The 20,432-nt window shown below is 40.8% G+C and overlaps 3 protein-coding genes across 5 annotated transcripts; 2 read left to right on the top strand and 1 right to left on the bottom strand.

The window, feature by feature from the left end:
• The first annotated feature begins 3,106 nt into the window (after nt 1-3,106).
• Nucleotides 3,107-4,770, top strand: LOC120422731 (peroxisomal biogenesis factor 19). The gene is made up of 3 exons (XM_039586273.2): nt 3,107-3,491; nt 3,557-3,668; nt 3,724-4,770. Exons 1-3 carry the CDS (start codon nt 3,419-3,421, stop codon nt 4,433-4,435), a joined length of 897 nt encoding a protein of 298 aa, XP_039442207.1. The 5' UTR covers nt 3,107-3,418; the 3' UTR covers nt 4,436-4,770.
• Nucleotides 4,771-5,577: 807 nt separating this feature from the next.
• On the bottom strand, nt 5,578-6,873 carry LOC120422727 (probable ribosome production factor 1). The gene has a single exon (XM_039586259.2). It carries the CDS (start codon nt 6,746-6,748, stop codon nt 5,651-5,653), a length of 1,098 nt encoding a protein of 365 aa, XP_039442193.1. The 5' UTR covers nt 6,749-6,873; the 3' UTR covers nt 5,578-5,650.
• A 2,364-nt stretch (nt 6,874-9,237) lies between these two features.
• On the top strand, nt 9,238-15,673 carry LOC120422789 (ATP-dependent RNA helicase vasa). Of its 3 annotated transcripts, none has more exons than XM_039586331.2 (6): nt 9,238-9,428; nt 13,241-13,276; nt 13,354-13,456; nt 13,520-13,792; nt 13,856-14,373; nt 14,437-15,673. In XM_039586331.2, exons 2-6 carry the CDS (start codon nt 13,256-13,258, stop codon nt 15,445-15,447), a joined length of 1,926 nt encoding a protein of 641 aa, XP_039442265.1. In that variant the 5' UTR covers nt 9,238-9,428; nt 13,241-13,255; the 3' UTR covers nt 15,448-15,673. The 3 variants fall into 3 exon arrangements, with proteins under 3 accessions (XP_039442265.1, XP_039442273.1, XP_039442280.1); XM_039586339.2 differs by lacking the exon at nt 9,238-9,428 and adding an exon at nt 12,554-12,771; XM_039586346.2 differs by lacking the exon at nt 9,238-9,428 and adding an exon at nt 12,873-13,060.
• Nucleotides 15,674-20,432: the final 4,759 nt, after the last annotated feature.

Here is a 20,432-nt window from a genome sequence, read left to right as displayed (position 1 = left end):
CTACAGCTGCTCGTCGGCGTAAAGGTTTATATCGACGTCCCCCTTCGCAGATTGACAGCTCGGACGAGCGCGGCATTCAGTCGTCATCAGTGTTCCGAGCTAGAGGCTCAATTCTAGGGAGTCGCCGCTCTGGGCGATTCTCTCGTTGGACAGTGGGATTCCACACAGCTGATTCAGCACAACTTTCAGTATTTCGTCGAGGTCCTTCTTTACTGGCTATCGATTTCACTGCAGTGTCGTAGTCCTTTATCCCAGCACGACCGTGGTCTTGACTGATCGTCGGTCATGCAAGTGAAACCTTCCGGCAGGACGACCTGGTCGGGTTTGTTAATTTGTCGCGCTGTGTATGTTCACTGATGGAGGGGCCAAACTGAAATACGCCAACCCAAATTAGAAAACATTGGTCTCTATATGCTACCTTTTTATTAAACTCTGATTGATCACCTGAGCTTTTCACACGTCTACGAGAGTCAGTAATTCCGTCGACGCAATTCCCTGAATCGGAAAACATTCCGAAAAACTAAACCAATTCTTTCAACCAATTTTTGAAATCTGATTGTCATGTTTGTTTCTGTCTGTTTATGTAAATGACAACATTTTAGTCAAAGGTGCCCGAGAGTGTGCCCTAGGGTGCCCGATGACGTGCCCGATGTTGCCCAGGAGTGCCCAGGGCTCTTTGATCAGAGTGGTTTTCCCCTTGAAAAAATTTAAAAAATTAAAAAAAAAATTAAAAAATTTAAATAATTTAAAAAATTTAAAAAATTTAAAAAATTTAAGAAATTTAAAAAATTTAAAAAATTTAAAAAATTTAAAAAATTTAAAAAATTTAAAAAATTTAAAAAATTTAAAAAATTTAAAAAATTTAAAAAATTTAAAAAATTTAAAAAAAATTAAAAAATTAAAAAATTTAAAAACATTTAAAAAATTTAAAAAAAAATAAAAAATTTAAAAAATAAAAAATCATAAAAATTAAAAAAATTAAAAAAAATAAAAAAATAAAAAAATGAAAAAATTAAAAAAAAAATAAAAAAATTAAAAAATATTAAAAATTAAAAAATTAAAAAAAAATTTAAAAAATTTAAAAAATTCAAAAAATTCAAAAAAATAAAAAAAATAAAAAATTAAAAAATTAAAAAATTAAAAAAAATAAAAAAAAATTAAAAATTTCAAAAATTTGAAAAAATAAAAAAGTTTAAAAAATTTAAAAAATTAAAATATTCAAAAAATTGAAAAAATTTCAAAAAATTTTAAAATTTAAGAATTTAAAAAATTTAAAAAAAATTAAAAAATTGAAAAAATTTAAAAAATTTAAAAAATTAAAAAAAATTAAAGAATATAAAAAATTTAAAAAAATTTAACAATTTTAAAATTTTTAAAAAATTTCAAAAAATTTAAGTTTAAAAAAATTAAAAAATTTCAAAAATTTCAAAAATTTAAAAAAAAATGAAAAATTCAAAAATTTCAAAAAATGATTTTTTGAATTTTTATGTTTTAAATTTTTGAATTATTCAATTATTGAATTTTGGAATTTTTGAATCATTGAATTATTGAATTATTGAATTTTTGAATAATTTAATTATTGAATTATTGAATTATTGAATTATTGAATTTTTGAATTTTTAAAATTTAAATTTTTGAATTTTTAAATTTTTAAATTTTTGAATTTTTGAATTTTTGAACTCTTGAATTTTTGAATTTTTAAATTTTTAAATTTTAGAATTTTTGTATTTTTGAATTTTTGAATTTCTAAATTTTTGAATTTTTGAATTTTTAAATTTTTGATTTTTTGATTTTTTGAATTTTTGAATTTTTGAATATTTGAATCATACATCATATCATACATAGAGCAGACATACAAAAATCTCCGAAACACGCATTCAAAACTTTGCCCCCGGCTTGCCGGTACTTGTCAGGTATCAGAAAATGAGTACCCGACAGGTACCGACACATATTTTTCTTCTACAGATGAACTTGAGATCAAATTTGATACCTGCTTTGCTACGCGCGGTGGGAGACTCGGGGGCAAACTCGAGAGCAAACTAACAGGGAATCAAATTGGGTAGCAAATGGTTTAACTTTCGACATTTTCGAAAAATGAAATCCTTTGAAATTTTCAATAGGATTAAAAAGTTAAATAAACTTTTGGCATTTCTAGGCATGAATCAACACATAATTATTGATTTTGAAGGTAAACGAGAGCAAAAAATGATAAAAACCCATTTTTGCCCCCCGCGGTGGGCTTGTTTCGGTGGCAAATTTGCTACCCTAGCGGTGGGGATGACGGAGTTTTTTCAAGGTGGCAAATTTGATCTCGGTATTCATGAGCCGGGTGCAAATTTGATTTGCACCCCAGCGCTGGAGATGCCCTTAGAAATCAACAATTTAGATATCCACGCGCGAGAGTGTGTTAGTTTGTAACAAAATTTATACGCAGACATAGGCAAATCGAGTAGAATGATTCGTCTGCCAAAATCAGCTGTGTCCTTTGTTATACCACGAGCACGTGGTGAACAGCTGGTTTTTACAGGCCAGTTCGGCTACTCGATTTGCCTATGTCTGCGTAAAAATAGTGTAAACACAGTATCAAAGTGTGCATGTCAGAAACCGTGGATATCTCTATTGTTAACGTCTATATCACCCTGCTGTCATTGAGGGGGACGCTTTGTTATGATTCGTTTTCTTCGCCGAATGTACATGGCGCTTTTTTCATGATGCCTTTTTTTCGTCACGGGGTTCATATAGTCTTTTATTTGACAGGTTGGCAGGGCTATATAAACATGGACTGCTGATGGCAGAGATTTTGTTTATGTTACTTTATTTAAAATTATGATTAAACAGACTTTACTGAAGTAACTTTTGCTCATTTTTGGTGGAGAGGTAGCTTATTAGGAGTACTTTCAGAATATGCAATAACTCAGAAAGGGTCAAAATGTTAATGATGGCTTTTGAAATGTTACCGTCGATTTATCCTGTCTAGAAGCTGAGGGTTAACTAAACTTAACGAAAGGTGACCCAACTGTCAGCCGTGTTGACCCGATCGAATCCCGCAAACGTCAACCATCAGCCCGGTTTGTTTACGTCAACTGACCTGTCACGCGATCCGTCAGTTCTTTTCGCTTTTCCCGTGGTCGGAGTGTGTGTGCAAAATACTCATCCTCACTCCGTGCGGTGGCCGCCCCTCTTCTGCCTAGTGCCTTTTTTTGTAACGTGAAAACTGAGGAAAAAATAGTTCTATTTTACAAGAAAATATTGCCCACCATCCAGCAGACCCTTCCCCAACTGGCACCGCCTTAGTCATCGTCGTCGGGCAGAGATTAGCTAGAAACGGAGATCGTCCGAGTAAACCCGGAAGCGCGCCTCACACGGGTTAAAGTCCGTCTTGTGGTTCTAGCAGCAGGGTAGAGGAAAGGCTACAGTCATGTCAGATGCGAACAAGAAGCCAGCGGCGGGCGGTGCATCCGACGACAAGGAGTTGGACGATCTGCTAGACAGTGAGTATCGGCGCGATGGGATTATGTAATTGTGGGTAACTTATTTTTATCTTTTTTTTGCTCAGGTGCCCTGGAAGATTTCAACAAGGAGGACAAGAAGACGACGGGCGCTGGCAGTGGTGAGGGGCAGCATGATGATCCTCCGACGGAGCAGCTGTGGAATGAGGAATTTATCAAGTAAGGGAGCGTAGTGGCGATCAGGGTGATGCAAACTCCAGCGATTTACTTCTAGTTCACAGACGAAGCTGTTTGAGGAGAAAATGGCAGCACTTTTCGGTGGGGGCGGCAGCGGTGAGGGATCCGGTGGACCGGTGGACGCAGAACAGATCGCGCTCGGCTTTCAGCGGATTGCGGAAGCAGCGGCGTTGGCCGTGCGGGGTGACCCAGCGGATGTGGCGGCCGCGCCGGAAGGCGTCGATCCGTCGATTAGTCAGAGTATAACTGACGCACTGCGGGGTCTGAGCGAGGGCCGCGAGAACCTGCAAACGCCGTTCAACCCGGAGGACATTGCCGGCATGTTCGGGAACATCGACCTGAACGAAAGCGGAGAAAACAACGCCTTTTTGCCGTTCATGCAGACGATGATGCAGAGTCTGCTGTCGGCCGAGGTGCTGCTGCCGAGTCTGAAGGACCTCACCGACAAGTATCCGGACTGGCTGCGGGAAAACGGCGACAAGGTGCCAAAGGAGGACAAGGAACGGTACGAGCAGCAGCTCAAGCTGATGGAGGACGTGTGCCGCGAGCTGGAAAAGGAAAAACCGGACGATCCGGCCGACGTCAAGCGGACGCGGTTCCAAAAGGTGCTGGAGATGATGCAGAGCATGCAGGATCTGGGCCAGCCACCGGCCGATCTGGTCGGGGATTTGGGCGCACCCGGAAACCTGAACCTGCCCACGCTAGATCCGGCCGCGTTCAGCGATCCCAACCAGTGCCCGACGAGCTAGATTTGATCGTTTCAACCGTGTAGAGGGTGTAATTTGTTTAGCTATCGAACAAGAACGTGTTTGAACCTTTCATTTTAGAGTCCGCCAGGGACGACCACATTGTGGGGATAAAATTTTACTTTCGAAACCGGGTGTTTGCGCTGGTATAGTTTTAAACGATGGTGTGCAGCAGCCTTTAGGCTCGGGGGAGTGTGCTAGCTTCTTTAACGCTTTTCCGTTCTTTGAACGGGGGAACAACAATTCAGAAACCGGGAGATATTTATTTGGTTAGTGTGATTTGCAGAGCATATTTTATATGTTTTATGGAAACATCGCAATAAAATATTTAAACTAAACCATAATTTCTGTTTAATTAACTCCACAAGACCTCCTCATGAAAGCTACAACACATCAAACCGGACCGCGGCAGGACGCCTGAAGAGGCTTTGAATAGAATTTCATCACGCTATGGCTTAAACCACCATGCTGCAGCCTTCCCGAATAGCTCCTGTAGAACTCATGATGGTTGGCTACTTGGAGAAAAACCTCCCGTTCAGTGATTTTCGAGGTACATCCACAACAGCTAGTTGATCATGCTGTGAATCGAAACAATACCTTCTACAATCTTCCGGTTCGGTAGTCAAAGAAATACGAACCGTTTCCTCAGGCCACCAGTTAGGTCACAACTTGTCATCATGATGATGCAACCAAGCCAACGTGAAGGTAAGAAAAAAGGACACTTGCAAGGAACCAGAGCTAAATATACTGTTTTGACCAAGAAAACAACAAATGTAGTTAGTTAAGCTCCTTCCTGGATGTCAACCGAAGAGCACGCAACATGGCCTGCAAGTGTGTCAAAGCATGATCTGAGACAAAACAAGAATAACGCAAAAATCGAAAAATCGAAACAAGACTTTTTATTTATCGACGGAATTAAAAAAAAATCGACGTATCAATCCAGCTCTGCTGTTATAGAGAGAGTATAATAACAAAGTTCCACATCAGCACATTTTTAATCAATCGTTATCGTAAATCTAGCATCATTTTTTTCAAACTCGATCGATTAAAATGTTTGCTGATGTTTGTTTTAATCTTGTTTAATAAAAAGCTTATCCTGATTTTTCAAAGGGAATGGTGATATTGAAAATAATTAAGAAAGTCCATAATTACTTACATGATTATAATATTCCAAAGAAAAAAAGGCTTTCACAAAATTCCCCCGCAGTCCGACTTCCCCTACAGGAAGAACCGCCTTCTGCTCTCCATCAGGTGCCGCTTGTTGGTGATCATCCACTCGTAGTCGCCGCACTTGCTGTCGAACAGCCCGGTCTGGAGGGAGCGCAACTTCAGCGTGAACCTCGGTCCCAGCTCGCGCAGTTTCACGCGCTTCCCGTTCTTGTCAAACTCGTACAGATGGTGCCGGAAGAAGATGTAATCGCGCTGGTTGTGGAACGTCGCCACCCGCCGTCCCTTGAACTCCGGATCGTAGTGGAACAACGCCCCGAGCATTCGCCCAATGGTTAGGCCCAGCCGGGTGGTAAAGTTGGTCAGGATGACTTCCGGCCGGTGGCTGGTGATCATACCGCGGCGCTTCTTCATGTCATGCAGCGACTTGTAGTTGCTGATCTTGAAGTGGGCCGTCGGTCCATCCGGAAGGTGAATCACCAGCATGCCCTCGGGTTGTTTGTTGTTTTCGTTGATTACGACCAAATCGGTGAATTCCTCCCGGATCGCACTCTGGCAGACCTTCTTCAGGGTGGCCTTGTTTCGCGAGTGGACCATCGAATTGGGCAGAATGCGTTCGAGCTCCGATCCGAACCGGCGCGTCCGGGTGTGGGGCGTAGCGTTGTACGTAATCAATACCTTCGGTTCGTACGACTTGGCGTAATATTCGTTGAACTCGTCGTTCTCCAAATCATTCGCGATTTCCTCGGTGTCCTCCTCGGCCGCATTGGCCAGCGCCGTTTCATCCTTCTCCCGCAAGCTTTCAATAGTGTGACCGTTGGGCCTCGGTCCGCCCTCCAACTTCCGCGCTTTACGGGCCTTTTTTTCCTCCTTCTTCTTCGATCCCTGCTGGCGTTTGAACTTTTTCGAGCGGATTTCTTTGTTCTTGATGAAATTGATTGGGTTGATCACCGGATAGCTGACCTCCTCGGCGCCCTCATCGTCATCCTTGAGGCCGCGTTTGCGGCGACGACGCAGTTCCTCCTCGGCACGTTCCGCCGCATCCCGGGCGGCTTTCTCGTCCAAATAGTCCTGCAGTCGTTTGCGTTTTTTCGGTTCCTGTTTCGGCGGAGGTGCCGTTTCCATGTCGGAATCGCTGTCGCTGGACATTTTGATGCACTTTTAGGTAACTTGTACCTTATTAACACAATATTTTTTACAAAAAACACGCGAAATCCTCGAAAACGAGTCTTCAAATCGCACCACGTTGTTTTGTTTTGGACAGTTTGACAGTTCTCTACCTGTGGCCACAGTTGACTGTTGTTGGCGGTAGACTGTGGGCCCCATTGTTGTTACTTGTTGGCGTTGTAATTTATCGGGTCATTTTTAGTACTGCGCAGTACAGATTGTCGAGGGAGACAGATTGGCCGATGCAAAATAAATCGGCACTGGCAACGTATGTTTTGCGCTTGCAACACTGTCAGTTTTGCTGGGCGTAAAGGGCGGTTGGTGTCCAGCACGTTTGGTGTCCAGAAACATTGGCCAATCTGTTTGCCTTGACAATCTGTACTGCGCAGAGGGGATCTCCCAAACAAAACGCCCCAGTGTCATTTATACGCCTGCAGATTTATTTCTGGAGTTTTTTTTAAAGGTCCAATAAACCAAATTATCAATTTTTGCTTTTTGGGTGTTTTTTAATAACCCTGACTCAAGGCGGATCAGTGCAAGCAAGTCAGAGAGGGTGAAGAAAAGCCCCAAGAAATCGCCCCCTCTTCTTTGTTCTGCTGTTCGTAAAGCTGTTTCTTGACCCCTTTCCTTCCGATCTGCATACTAGCCTTTATTCCCAGACATGAGATTTTCTTACAGAATTGGTTCTGTTAGAATCCTGCTAGAATTATTCTAGCAGCCCTGTCAGAACCTTGGATCCGTCGGCAAACTTGAAACAGCCAGATGGTTGATTATACGAATTTTCACCGAGTTTGAAAACGTCACCAACGGACCCAAAGGTTGTCCAAGGAAACGCACCGGATGAAGATCCGCCGATGAGTTGCTACCAGGAAACGTTGACGTTGAAATCCGGAAAGCAGCTCAATTTTTTGCAACAGGCTCGGAAAATCCAGAAAGAAAATCCGCTTTTTCTGCGACCACCACCTTCTCCACTGAATATCGGCAGAAATAACGGCAATTTTTCGCACCTTTTGAAACAAAATTGAGGGAGGAAATTGACAGCGATTTTGTTTTTTTCGATCCGCACACACGCGAGGCTTACTACGATCCGACCTTCATGTTACCAGCTCACATCTCTCTTTAAAATTCTCGATAGGACTATCGAGAAATTAAAAAGAGAGATGTGAGCCGGTAACATGGAGTTGAATTTTCACTCATGGTAAACTTCACAGAAGCTTGACAAAAAGTTTAACTACATGTTGCACTTTTAATTTCTGGAGTTTTTTTTTGAAAAGAACCAATAAACCAAATTTTCAGTTTTTGCTTTTTGGGTGTTTTTTAATACCCCTGACTCAAGTCGGTTTCAAAAACACCCAAAAAGCAAAAACTGGAAATTTGGTTTATTGGACCTTTTTAAAAAAAAAACGATACTTAATCCACCTTTAGGGGGTTGGTGCCTTCCTCACATTCATAAAGTCAATACATTCAGTAAAATAGCAACATTGCCTTAACATGTTTAACACATCAATTTTATTACTGATTTCTTTTGATAGGGTTCGCAGGCCTTCAATTTTTCTGGCTCATCGGCAAGGTCTGATGAAAAAAACCTATCCAACGAAAGTTCACATGGAAGATTCAGACAATATTTTTATCACAATATCTCAGATCCAGCCTCCAGAAAGTATATAAATAACACTAAAGTTCCAATAACTTTTGATTGGGTTCTCAGATCCTTGATATTTTAGGCTCATTTAAAAGGTCTTTCAATTATCTAACTAACGATGGGTCGCATGATGGACCCGGACATAATTTTTACTGAAATATCTGTGATCCGGCCTCCAAAAAGTGTATAAATAACCCTTAAGTCCTTATAACTTTTGATAGGGTTGTCAGATCTTCAATGTTTTGGGCTCATTGGAAAGGTCTTTTTAATACCTTTCTGAAAATGTATAACATGATAGGGTTTCTTGCAAAAACCACCCTTTTTACAATCTTCCGGACATACGCCAAAATCGTTTTTTTAGCATAACTTTTGAAGTACTTAACTAAACTTGCTGATTTTAAATAGAGACCTATGGAACCCCAAGACGGATCGAATGAGACTAATACGGTTAAAATCCGTTCATCCAGTCCGGAGATAATCGAGTGACAATTTTGTTGTCCACCCACCTACACACATCCACACAGACATTTGCTCAGAACATGATTCTGAGTTGATAGGTATATGTGAAGGTGGGTCTACGAGGTCGAATTAAGAAGTTCATTTTTCGAGTGATTTTGTAGCCTTTCCTCAGTAAGGTGAGGAAGGCAAAACTCCAGATTTCTCGATAAAAAAAATTGGGAATAATATTGTCAAACTACCGACGTTTTAGTGCACTTTGAAATGCCACTCCACACCAAAACGGCCAAGTAAACCGTCCAATGCCACCTTCCCTCTCATCGGGCAACACACCAAGCACCGCGCGCCATTTTGCTCTCTGCTCTTTGCGTCATTCGTCGTCAAGCAAGCGGCGTCACTCGTTCATTCCTTCTTTGTTCTCGGTGCGATCCGGACGTCTCTGCGTGCGAGCGCGATCAACTCTTGCTGGCAAGAAGCAACCTCGTGCCCTTCGCGTGTGAATTTCGCCGAAATTAGTGGAAAAATCAGTGTTTTCTACGACTTTTATCTTCGAAACAACTTTTGGTAAGTAATTTTGTGTTTAAATGGTTGAATTGTGTTGAAAGTTGTAGAGAAATTAGATTTTTATTGTGTTTGTGTGGTTATGTTAGTTGTAATTTTGAAGTTAAATTATGTGGGTGAGAGAATCGAAAAATCGTCTTGCAAATATTTTACGTGAAATCTGCTTTATTAACAATAATTTAAGCAAAATTTTAATAGTGGATTTTGAATAATACTGTGTTTATGTGGGGCAGATTCCGAGCCCCACATTACAGTGTTGCCAATTTTCGTTGAGTACTTATTAAAAAATAATAAATGGAGGCAACTTCAAAAAATCGAGCCAAACGTTTGATAAGGGCAACAAAAAAAATTTAAACATTCGGGATTATTCCATTAGTACATGCCCTCCAAGAATCGACAGAGCTTATTCTTTTTCCTATTTTTTTAAATAGCCAGCACAAAAACCAAAATTTAAATTCAAGCAAAACAATGAAAATGGGCCAATGCCAAGTTTAAAACAAAGAGTCTTTCCTGCTCACTTCATTTGATGTTTACGTTAGGGCATCTCCACCGCTGGCTCATGAATACCGAGATCAAATTTGCAACTTGAAAAAACTCCGTCATCCCCACCGCTAGGATAGCAAATTTGCCACCGAAACAAGCCCACCGCAGTTTTTATCATTTTTTGCTCGAAATTACCGAAATGTTTTTTAATACCCCTGACTCAAGGCGGTTTAAAAAACACCCAAAAAGCAAATGCTGGAAATTTGGTTTATTGGAACTTAAAAAAAAACTCCAGATTTGATTATTGGTTAATTTTTTTAATTTTTATTTTTTTTTTACTTTTTTAAATTAATTTTTTTTAATTTTTTTTATATATTTTAATTTTTTTATATATTTTTTTTATTTTTTAACTTTAAATTTGAACATCGAAGCAAATCAAATTTGCAGAATTATGCATAGAATTATACACGGAAAAATCGAATCAAGCTAGAAAAATTCAAATCCAGCACGGGAAAAAATTAAAAATTAAAAAAAAAATACATTAAAAATATTTAAAAAATTTAAAGAATTTCAAAAAGTTCAAAAATTTCAAATAGTTTAAAAATTTCAAAAATTTTAAAGATTTTAAAAATTTTAAAATTTTCAAAAAATGCTAAAATTTTATCAATTTCATAAACTTTAAAAATTTTAAAAATTTCAAAAATTTTAAAAATTTTAAAAATTTTAAAAATTTTAACAATTTCAAAAATTTCAAAAACTTTAAAAATTTCAAAATTAAAAAAAAAAACATTTTTTCAAAAAAGTTTTTAAAGTTCTTCAAATTTTTAAAATATTTGAAATTTTTAAAATAATCAAAATTTTTGAAATTTTTAAAATTTTTAAAATTTTTAAAAATTTTAAAATTTTTAAAATTTTAAAATTTTTGAAATTTTAAAATTTTTTTAAATTTATTTATTTTTTAATTTTTTTAATTTAATATTATTTTTTTTACTTTTTTTTCCGTGCTGGATTTGAATTTTTCTAGCTTGATTCGATTTTTCCGTGCATAATTCGATTTGATGCGGTAGCAAACAGGCTGAAAAGCGGGTTGCAAGGTAAAATCTCGAAGAACTGAGAGCAAATTTGCTACCGCGCAGGTACCGCGTCGGGTGCAAATTTGATTTGTTTCGATGTTTGCTACCCGCGCTGGAGATGCACTTAGGAACGAGTAGGAAAGACTTTTTGTTTACACATTGGCCCAATTACACTGTTTTGCTTGAATTGGCCAGTGCCTATGTGTAAACAAACAGTCTATTTCTATGTTTCCTATTAGGCTATTTGTTGCTTGATATTGGCTGAAAACGCTTGAAGCTGTAATTGAACGCCGAAGTGCTGACATGCCAACATTACGTGCACGATGGAAATACATGCCGTTCCCCTGTTTAGCGTCAGCAAACAGGTTCTAGGATTGATTTCGATCTGATCCCAACAAGAATGTTAAGAAAATAGAAATATTAAAAACTCTGAACGTGAACGAAAAATCAAAAAGTAGTTACTCGAGGCGGGTGTGGATCCCCAGTCCTTTGGATTGGTTAGCAATAATGCTACCCACTAGGCCATCGCGGCTTGGTGAGCTATGGTTGGAATTAGGAATAATGTTCCTAGAGCAAGTTTGTTGCGATGTAACCAGGGTATTAGTGGAGACAAAATCTGGAGTTTATTTTTTTTAAAAAAGGTCCAATAAACCAAATTATCAATGTTTGCTTTTTGGGTGTTTTTGAGTCTTTTGATCTCGGAGTATCAAACCTTCTTAGCATGGTTTTGTCTGTGGCATGGTGCTTCCAACGAATAAACCAAATCCCGGAGCGTGGTGTTGTGTGCTCTCTAGAGGATGACAATAAAAATAAAGAGAGTGAAAATTTTGAGCCTCCTCGGTCCTTACCTGGTCACAGCACCTAAAAGGACCTAATAAAAATAAGTTGAGAATAAATCAAATAAATTGGACCCAAATCGGTTAAGGTATAAGTGTCGCTTTTTATCGTTAAAGTTTGAATGGAAAAACCGCATAAAAAACCCGCTTCAGCGAATCATCTCTGCGCTAAACTTTACGCAGTAGGCCTGGCCGCGTTTACGTCTGTGCTGTTTCAATGCATTCCGATGCAATGGTGCACTACAAATGTTAATGAATGACAAGAAGGATGTCAGCCGGCTTTCTAAAGGATCCCTGTGAAACATTGGCTGCGCCAGGCTTTGATGAAATTAGATCAGGAGCGTAACGTTTTGTAATTCGATTCCTCTGAAAGAAGCAACATTTCAAGCAATTGGCCAAAGCCAAAGTGTAAACAAAGAGTCTGTCCTGCTCATTGCTCTTGTTTAACCCACTGACTGACGTAAACAGGACAGACTGTTTACACTTTCGACTTTGGCCCATTTACCATGTTTTGCTTGATTTAAGCAATCCACAAAGAAGAATTTTAAATACTTTGAATAGCACGTCCCGAGATGGGAGTTGGACAAAGTCAGTGTTTGATTAGATTAGATCAGTGTGATTTCTACCCAAATTTAGAACATGAAATCTGTCTTCTACCACAGGCCACTTCTAGAACAGTGATCGTAATTCCCGAACGTTCCCCGTCCCAACGCGGGCCAAAATGTCAAACTGCAAAGTTGTTTACAAACGCAAACCCGGCTTTTCCTTCTGCCCTCTTCCCGCACTATTTCCCCAAAGGAAATAAGTCGAGCAACACATTCCGTGCAGAAAGTAATTCGATATCTGCGCTGCACACAAGTCCCTTATTTTAAATTGTGCTGTGTCGTGCAGTTTTCGACCCGAATGTGGCGCCGATGAAGAGTAGTTGTGGCGCGCGAGCGAGCCTTCGATTTGGTAAGTGCACACGGGAAATGTTAGGACTGCGGCGGGGGTGGTTTTGGGTGGTGCACGCACCAGCAGCCGTGAACCGCGAACGAGCCGGCAGATAAACGGGGGAGAGGGAGATGAAAAAAAAGTGGAAAAAATAGCGGCAAATTAGTCGAAGAAACGGTTGGCCGGTGGTGTGACTGCTGCTGCTGCGGACCACATCTCTCGCGCTTGTTGTCACTCATCCGCAAACAATTAATACGGTTGAAGGCTGGCCGGCCGAGGCTTTTTGCCGGAGAAGGCCTCGCGTTTCAAAGTAATACAATTATGATAACCGAATGCTGTGCGGCTTTCTTTTCGCTCGTGCTCGTGCCTTATTAACTTTTAGTGATACTTTGATTTTTTTTCCTTTCTTCGCGTTTAGCCCACAAATCCCCGCCCGAATGCTTTACGACTCATCTCCGCTTATTTTTTCTCTTTTGTCGTTTCTTTTCAGTAAGTCAACGCCAACATGAGCGAGTGGGAGGACAATGTAAGTAGATTTGGGTGTGGAGTAAGTCCCTTTCGTTTGTTCTTATCGAATGTTCTCTCTTCTTGTCGCCCCATCAGGATGACGCCGGAAAGTCGTTCGGCCAGGCCAGCTACGGCGACGGCGGCGGAGACGATGGCCAGGAGAATGGCTACGGAGAACGGCGCGGGGGAGGATTCCGTGGTATGTGGTGGTTGACTGCGAGGAAGAAGTTGGGCCGGAGCTAATCGGACTACTCGTTCACAGGTCGTGGAGGTCGCGGACGAGGTGGTGGCCGAGGACGTGGCGGCGGTGGTTTTGGAGGTGGTCGAAGCTACGGTGAGAATGGTGACGACAACAACGGATATGGCGGAAGCGGAAACGGTTACGGTGGAGGTGGAAATGGATATGGGGACAACGATCAGGATGGTGGGGAGAACGGCTACGAGAACGGAGATCGTGGAGGTTTCCGAGGCCGAGGTCGTGGAGGCAGGGGAGGACGAGGAGGCCGTGGGGGAGGCGGAGGTCGGGACTTTGGAGGTAAATACAGAAACTTTCATTGCTTATTGAATGTCAATTTACCATGAATCACTTTTCCAACAGGAGGTGACAACGGAGACGAAGGTGGTTTTGGACGAGGAGGTGGCGGCGGTGGCTTCCGGCCTCGTCAAGACGACAACAATAACGAAGACGGAGAGGTCAAGATCGACAAGCCCAGGGAGCTGTACATTCCCCCTCCGCCGACCGAAGACGAGGATGAAATCTTCGGCACCGGCATCAGCTCCGGCATCAACTTTGACAAGTTCGACGACATCAAGGTCAACGTGACCGGAGAGAACCCGCCCGGGCCGATCACCTCGTTCAACGAGTCGGGACTGCGCGACTACCTGCTGACCAACGTGCGCAAGTCGGGCTACCTGAAGCCGACGCCCATCCAGAAGTACGCCATTCCGATCATCATGGACAAGCGAGACCTGATGGCATGCGCCCAGACTGGTTCTGGCAAGACGGCCGCCTTCCTGCTGCCGATCATCAACACGTTGCTCAACGACAACGACGACATGACGCCCGGCAACCCGTTCGTTGTGGTTGTCGCGCCCACGCGAGAACTGGCACTTCAGGTAACTCCAACCAATCCACGTGTCCACCACACCCACTAACCCTCCCGCCTTTTTCCTCCCCAGATCTCGGAAGAAGCCCGCAAGTTTGCCCGGGGAACCATCCTGAAGGTGGTGGTCGCGTACGGTGGAACGGCCACCCGTCACCAGATCGACAACGTCAACAACGGGTGCCACATTCTGGTGGCCACGCCCGGTCGCTTGCTGGATTTCGTTGACCGGCAGGCCGTCACGTTCGATCGGGTCAAGTTTGTCGTGCTGGACGAAGCCGACCGGATGCTGGACATGGGCTTCATGCCCGCGGTCGAGAAGATGATGAACCACGAAACGATGAAGTCCAAGGAGGAACGCCAGACGCTCATGTTTTCGGCGACCTTCCCCGGCCAGATCCAGGAACTGGCCGGCCAATTCCTCAACAACTACATCTTCGTCGCGGTCGGTATCGTGGGCGGAGCCAGCTCGGACGTCGAGCAGAACATCTACGAGGTGACCAAATTCCAGAAGCGCAAGAAGCTCGAAGAGATCCTCGAGTCGAACGACCCCAAGGGAACGCTGGTGTTTGTGGAAACCAAGCGCAACGCCGACTATCTGGCATCGCTCCTGTCGGAAACCAAGTTCCCGACCACCTCCATCCACGGTGACCGCCTGCAGCGAGAACGCGAGGAAGCCCTGCGGGACTTCAAATCGGGAAAGATGTACATTCTGATCGCCACGTCGGTGGCCGCCCGTGGACTGGACATTCGCAACGTGGCCCATGTCATCAACTACGATCTGCCCAAGGGCATCGACGACTACGTGCACCGCATCGGCCGTACGGGACGTGTCGGCAACAAGGGCCGAGCGACGAGCTTTTTCGACATGGAGAACGACTCGGCGATCGCGGGGGATCTGGTGAAGATCCTGACCCAAGCTGGCCAGCAGGTGCCCGACTTCCTGCAGGGAATGTCCGGCGGCGGCGGCTCGTACGGAGGACCGAGTCAGTTCGGAGCGCGAGATATTCGTGGTGGGCGCGATGCTGAAGGTTCCCGCATGGACGCACAGCCGTCCGCGCTCGAGCCCGATGAAGAATGGAACTAAGCGGGGCTTGCGACCAGGTTGTAGGCTATGGAATAGTCTATCATTGAGTTATTATTTCTCTTATTATCAGTAAGTTTCCTTTTTTAGATAAACTACGATCTTGTGAAGAACGTAACAGAATATTTGGTTTTGAAAAGTACTTGACTTAGTTTCAAACGCTTAAATTGTTGAAAACAATTTAATTTCATTTATGACAATAAAAAACCTGAAATAATCAAAACATTAACGATGCATTTTGAATGAAAATCGAGAAAAAGCTATCGTATGGTTCCGTAAATGTCCTCCCGGGAGAACCTTCCCCCGGGGCGCTGGTCACTCCGGGTGTTGGCCAATGTCCTACCAATTTGGTCCCGTCTAGGTTTCTGTTCCGGTACGTTCCCTACAATGTTTCAGAAATTTGCAAAAAGCTCTCGAACTCATTTTTTTAATGAAACTAAAACTAGTTGCAACTGCCAACCCGCTTATGTGCAACTGTCATCTCTGCTTGGGACGTAAGATTCAAGCTGTATATCAAGGTATCAATGGTAGAAAGCCATTAATCACGAGTACCGTAAACCGGGGTGACTTTGATAGGATTTCAATTTGTTTTTGGAATATTTATCAACTGATAAGGTTTTTTTCAAGGTTATTATTTTTAAAACATGTACTGGGGTAGGCCACACAAAGTCCATGCATTATTTTGGAAAAAAAGTTTTTTCAATAGTGTTTAGAAAAATAGTTACGTTAAAAATTCTTAGTTTAAATTCCGGGGTGACTTTGATAGTCATAGTTTTTCTTGTTAAAATCATATTTAAGATGTTCAAACTTTATTTGTACGTTAAATGTACCATCACTAAAGTAGCTGATATAGTTTTTAAGAACAAAAATCAATGTTTATATTTAGTTAACTAAGTTTATAAGCTTTTTAACAAAATACATATAAATTTTAGGTAAAATTGTTAAAAAGTAGGAATTTTGCCTGAAATTTGTTAAAACTAGTTTTGTTCATAAAATTATCGATTTATATTGCATTTTATACTGAATTTGAAGCACGAATCACAAGTTTTCACATTTTACTTGAAATTTGTTCAGCTGAAATTGCTTATAAATTTGGAGATTTTTTTTAATTGTGTTTCAAAAACACATATTATTTATTATTTACAAACTTATTTAACCTTCTCCTAGTGGAAAATTGTCCAAGGAATCCGAAAATGCATTCCGTTTTCCGATTCAAAATCATGTTCATTGAGAAAATCATGACACTTTGAGAAGTTTAAAATAATGACTTTAATCAACATTTTCTTAACTATAGTTACCTAACTTTTTAAACTATTCCAAATTTTATGAATAGTTCTTCTTGAGGTACTCTTCATTTTGCGGAAAAATCGCGAACCTATCAAAGTCACCCCGTTTTACGGTACCTTAGGTAGAAAGCCATGAGATTCAAATACCTAGAATGTCACGCCGAGGGCATGCGATGGTAACGCGTGAAATCTTCAAAAATTTGGATTGACACTCGTCTTTTTCTTCCTCCTCGTCATCCGAGGGCACCCGGAAGTGGTACGACCTCAGCAGTGATGGTGTTGGTTGTTGCTTGGGCGGCGTGCGTTGCTGGTACGGGTAAGGCAGCGAATCGACCGATGACGATGATTCGCAAGAAAAAAGGGAATGGGATAAAGCACCACCGTGCTCAAGCTCTTCCATAGCGGTATCGGCTGCGTCGCTCTCGGCTCCAGATATGTCTTCGAACGGTTTCTCGGGATACGTCAGCGACTGGTCCGTGTCGATTCCGGGTGGTGTTTCCGCAACGTACACGGTGTCGCCTTCCAACAGCTCCCGCGATGGCGCGTGGTCCTTCATTGTTGATCTGCTCGAAGTTGACCTTGGGCGACTGTTTTCGGAAATGAGTGTGCGCGCGGTGGTGATGGCGATGGCGGTTATTTAATTTAAAGGCTCCTTGATTCCATCATTCGTGATATAACCCAATGAATATAATAAAATAATGGTAAAAAATAAAAGTAAATAAAAATAAATAAGTCAAAAATTAAAAAAAGTAGCAATTCAGAAAAAAAGACAATAATTTACAAGCCACCCAAACCCACATCCATCCCAATGGTGAACCTCGCAATAGTAGAGAATAAGAAACAGTAAATGAAATGTTTAAAGATAATCAACGATAATTAGTATGTCGTAATGAACAAACCAAAAAAAAAAAAAACAAAAACAAAAAAGTAATAATAAACTGATCCAAAAAAATACGTCGACAACCAGCATGTGTAAATTTACATCTATTTTCTGCTCTGGAACGATACCATTGTTACTTTAAAGTGTAGAAAAATGCTTGGAGGCATAGTCTGGGACATGACAAACATTACTGCGTAATTATTTTTACAAAACAAACAGAAAATGACAGCGAAAAACACAGCCAAAGTTGACCCCAGAAAAAAATATATTTTTAAAAACATTGGCAAAGTCACATAAAACAAGTCAAACTTCCAACTCTAATTTTTTTTTTCAAAGTCCTTCTGGTCAATGCTTTTTAAAGATCAAAAATTGGTCGAAAAAAAGGTTTTTTTTTTCGATTTTTTAGATCGAAGCCCGTTAAGAGTCGGGTTTGGGTTGTACAGGGTTAATTTGAATTTGTTTTTTTCAAATTACGCAGCAGTCAAGTTGATGTTCCGTAATTTGTGTGTACGCGTGTGTGTGTGTACTTTAGGGTGAAATGTTTTAATCGGTTCGACCGGCAATGTACGCTTTTCAAAAGGTTAATGCATGTTTCTGCGTGGGAACTTTATCTAATTTTATTTAAGCTTAGTAGCTTAATTTAAACCGTGCAGCTCTAGTGGACGGAAAGTCAGCATCCCCGATTGATTGGTTCCGGATGCCTCCGATATACGACGAACGGCTGATGTAGTTGATCCCGGTGAACTTAACCTCAATCAATCAATAGAAGGCTTGCTCCGTGGTTTGGTATCCGGGGTTTAGCTAAGCTTTACTTATTCCGGCGGATATTTTTGGACCAAGTTTGAGCGATTCCATGGTTCTAATTGTGTCATTGAGGAGGTAGCTTCCGATAAATTTCTTGTCAATAGGTTAGTTAAACACTTGTCGGAAAGAAAAATTTTGTATACATTTCAGTACGGATTTAGGCAGGGATCAAGCATACAAACAGCGATACTTGAATTGGTTGATGATATTATTGAAGAAGTTGATTCTAAAAAATCTGTTGGCGCATTATTTTTGGAACGTTCGTAACGTTAGCGTTCGATACGTTAGATCACAACATTCTTTTAAAAAAAAACTTGAAATGTATGGCATCCGAGGCCTTGCCAACGATATAATTAAAAGCTATTTGTCAAATCGTAAGCAATTTGTTGCAATAAATTACGCCCGAAGTTCTAATCAAACAATTGGAGTTTGTGTGCCACAAGGAAGCAACATTGGCCCTTTGCTATTTCTTCTTTATATTAATGACCTAGGGAAATTACAGTTATGCGGTACTCCTAGGTTATTTGCCAACGATATAGCTCTATTTTATCCAAATAAAAATATTAACACAGTAATTGAATCAATTGAGGCTGATCTGGGAGTACTCAAAAATTTATTTGATGCTATCTTTTAAAACATAAGTTACACGAACTGTTCTAATAGAATACACTTAACACCGAGAATATAAAATAGGTTATATTTCTTGCTATTGGTTGAGCTATTTTCATTTATTTTAGTTTTGTGGATCCCTTAAAAGGAACACTTTTTTCCACTGGGATTTCACATTAGTCTTAGCAGTAGTTAATCTTTATTACACATCAATATAAGCATTTCTTTGGAAAACAATGTTATCAGCATAAATTTAGTTTGCCTTCGTCCTTTACATTAACTTTTGCTAGCTGTGCATTTAAGGAGACCACTACCTGTTACCATGCAACCGGATTGAACATAGCCTCATTTAAGGTGAAGCCGTTGATCATTTTCGAAGAAAATTGATCATCATCATTATAAAATATTCTGTATAAATTCAATTTAACGAATTTCAGCACCAAAAGGAATCAGCATGTGCTGGTTGTTACCTTCTTGAAGCCACTGAAAGAATTTTTGATCTAAATCAAATGTGCTTCAAAATTTATAAAATTTTGTGGCACAGTCATTGACGTCCTACTTGGCAGTCATTGATTAATGACGATTTCCATAACTTTACAAGGAATGGGATAATCGTTACCAAAAGGAATCAGCATGTGTAGGGCACTATTCTAAACAACTTGTTGAAGGAATTTTGTCAAAATATTGAAAGCGACGCAAAATTTATATCTTTGAACGAAAAATCATGACAATGATGGAAGTCTTCACGTTAAGCTGGTGTTCAGACAAAGAACGGATTTTTTCAAAACCTCCATTTGGACTCATATTCATTTCTTGATTCAAAAATGTTGCTTCAGTTTTAGCAATACTCCCAGTGTGGCCAATCCTTTCAAAATGACCATTTTCATTACCAGTATCAAAAACCATGAATTTTGATACCCATATTGCCCTAAGTCGTATGGTTCCGTAAATGTCCTTCCGGGAGCGCTGGACACTCCGGGTGTTGGCCAATATCCTACCAATTTGGTCTCAATCCCATTGCCCCAAATCATTTCGGTATTCCGGTGAACCGTCCTGGCAACCTCCATTAGAAAGAAACTTCTCCCAAGTTGGTGCATAAACTGTGCCTTTCAACATGTGTGTGTGTGTGAACAATAAAATTACCAACGTCCTCCAGAGGATATCTGTTAGCTAATATAGTTCGCACGGAATGTTGCTGCTTCCACGCATCAGAAAACTGTTTCGTTGCAGACATCATCTCTGCTTGGGACGTAAGATTCAAGTACCTAGAATGTCAACGCGCGACAACTTCAACAAATTGGATTGACACCGCAGACAAAGTCCTTTGTAAAAAAACATAACATTGTGATTCACGCTTTTATGGCAAAAAATACAATTAGGGAGAATTGAGGAAGGTATTGCCTAGACTT

Source organism: Culex pipiens, chromosome 2 (genome assembly GCF_016801865.2).
Source record: "Culex pipiens pallens isolate TS chromosome 2, TS_CPP_V2, whole genome shotgun sequence".
Lineage (NCBI taxonomy): Eukaryota > Metazoa > Arthropoda > Insecta > Diptera > Culicidae > Culex > Culex pipiens.
This window is presented reverse-complemented; position numbering and strand designations above follow the sequence as displayed.

Bases quoted from the DNA above. Each gene is read 5' to 3' on its own strand.
- LOC120422731 (XM_039586273.2), top strand. From the start codon at position 3,419: ATGTCAGATGCGAACAAGAAGCCAGCGGCGGGCGGTGCATCCGACGAC. The intron at 3,492-3,556 runs GTGAGTATCGGC...TTTTTTGCTCAG, and splicing joins GTTGGACGATCTGCTAGACA to GTGCCCTGGAAGATTTCAAC. The intron at 3,669-3,723 runs GTAAGGGAGCGT...ATTTACTTCTAG, and splicing joins TGGAATGAGGAATTTATCAA to TTCACAGACGAAGCTGTTTG.
- LOC120422727 (XM_039586259.2), bottom strand. From the start codon at position 6,748: ATGTCCAGCGACAGCGATTCCGACATGGAAACGGCACCTCCGCCGAAA.
- LOC120422789 (XM_039586331.2), top strand. From the start codon at position 13,256: ATGAGCGAGTGGGAGGACAAT. The intron at 13,277-13,353 runs GTAAGTAGATTT...TCGCCCCATCAG, and splicing joins TGAGCGAGTGGGAGGACAAT to GATGACGCCGGAAAGTCGTT. The intron at 13,793-13,855 runs GTAAATACAGAA...CTTTTCCAACAG, and splicing joins CGGAGGTCGGGACTTTGGAG to GAGGTGACAACGGAGACGAA.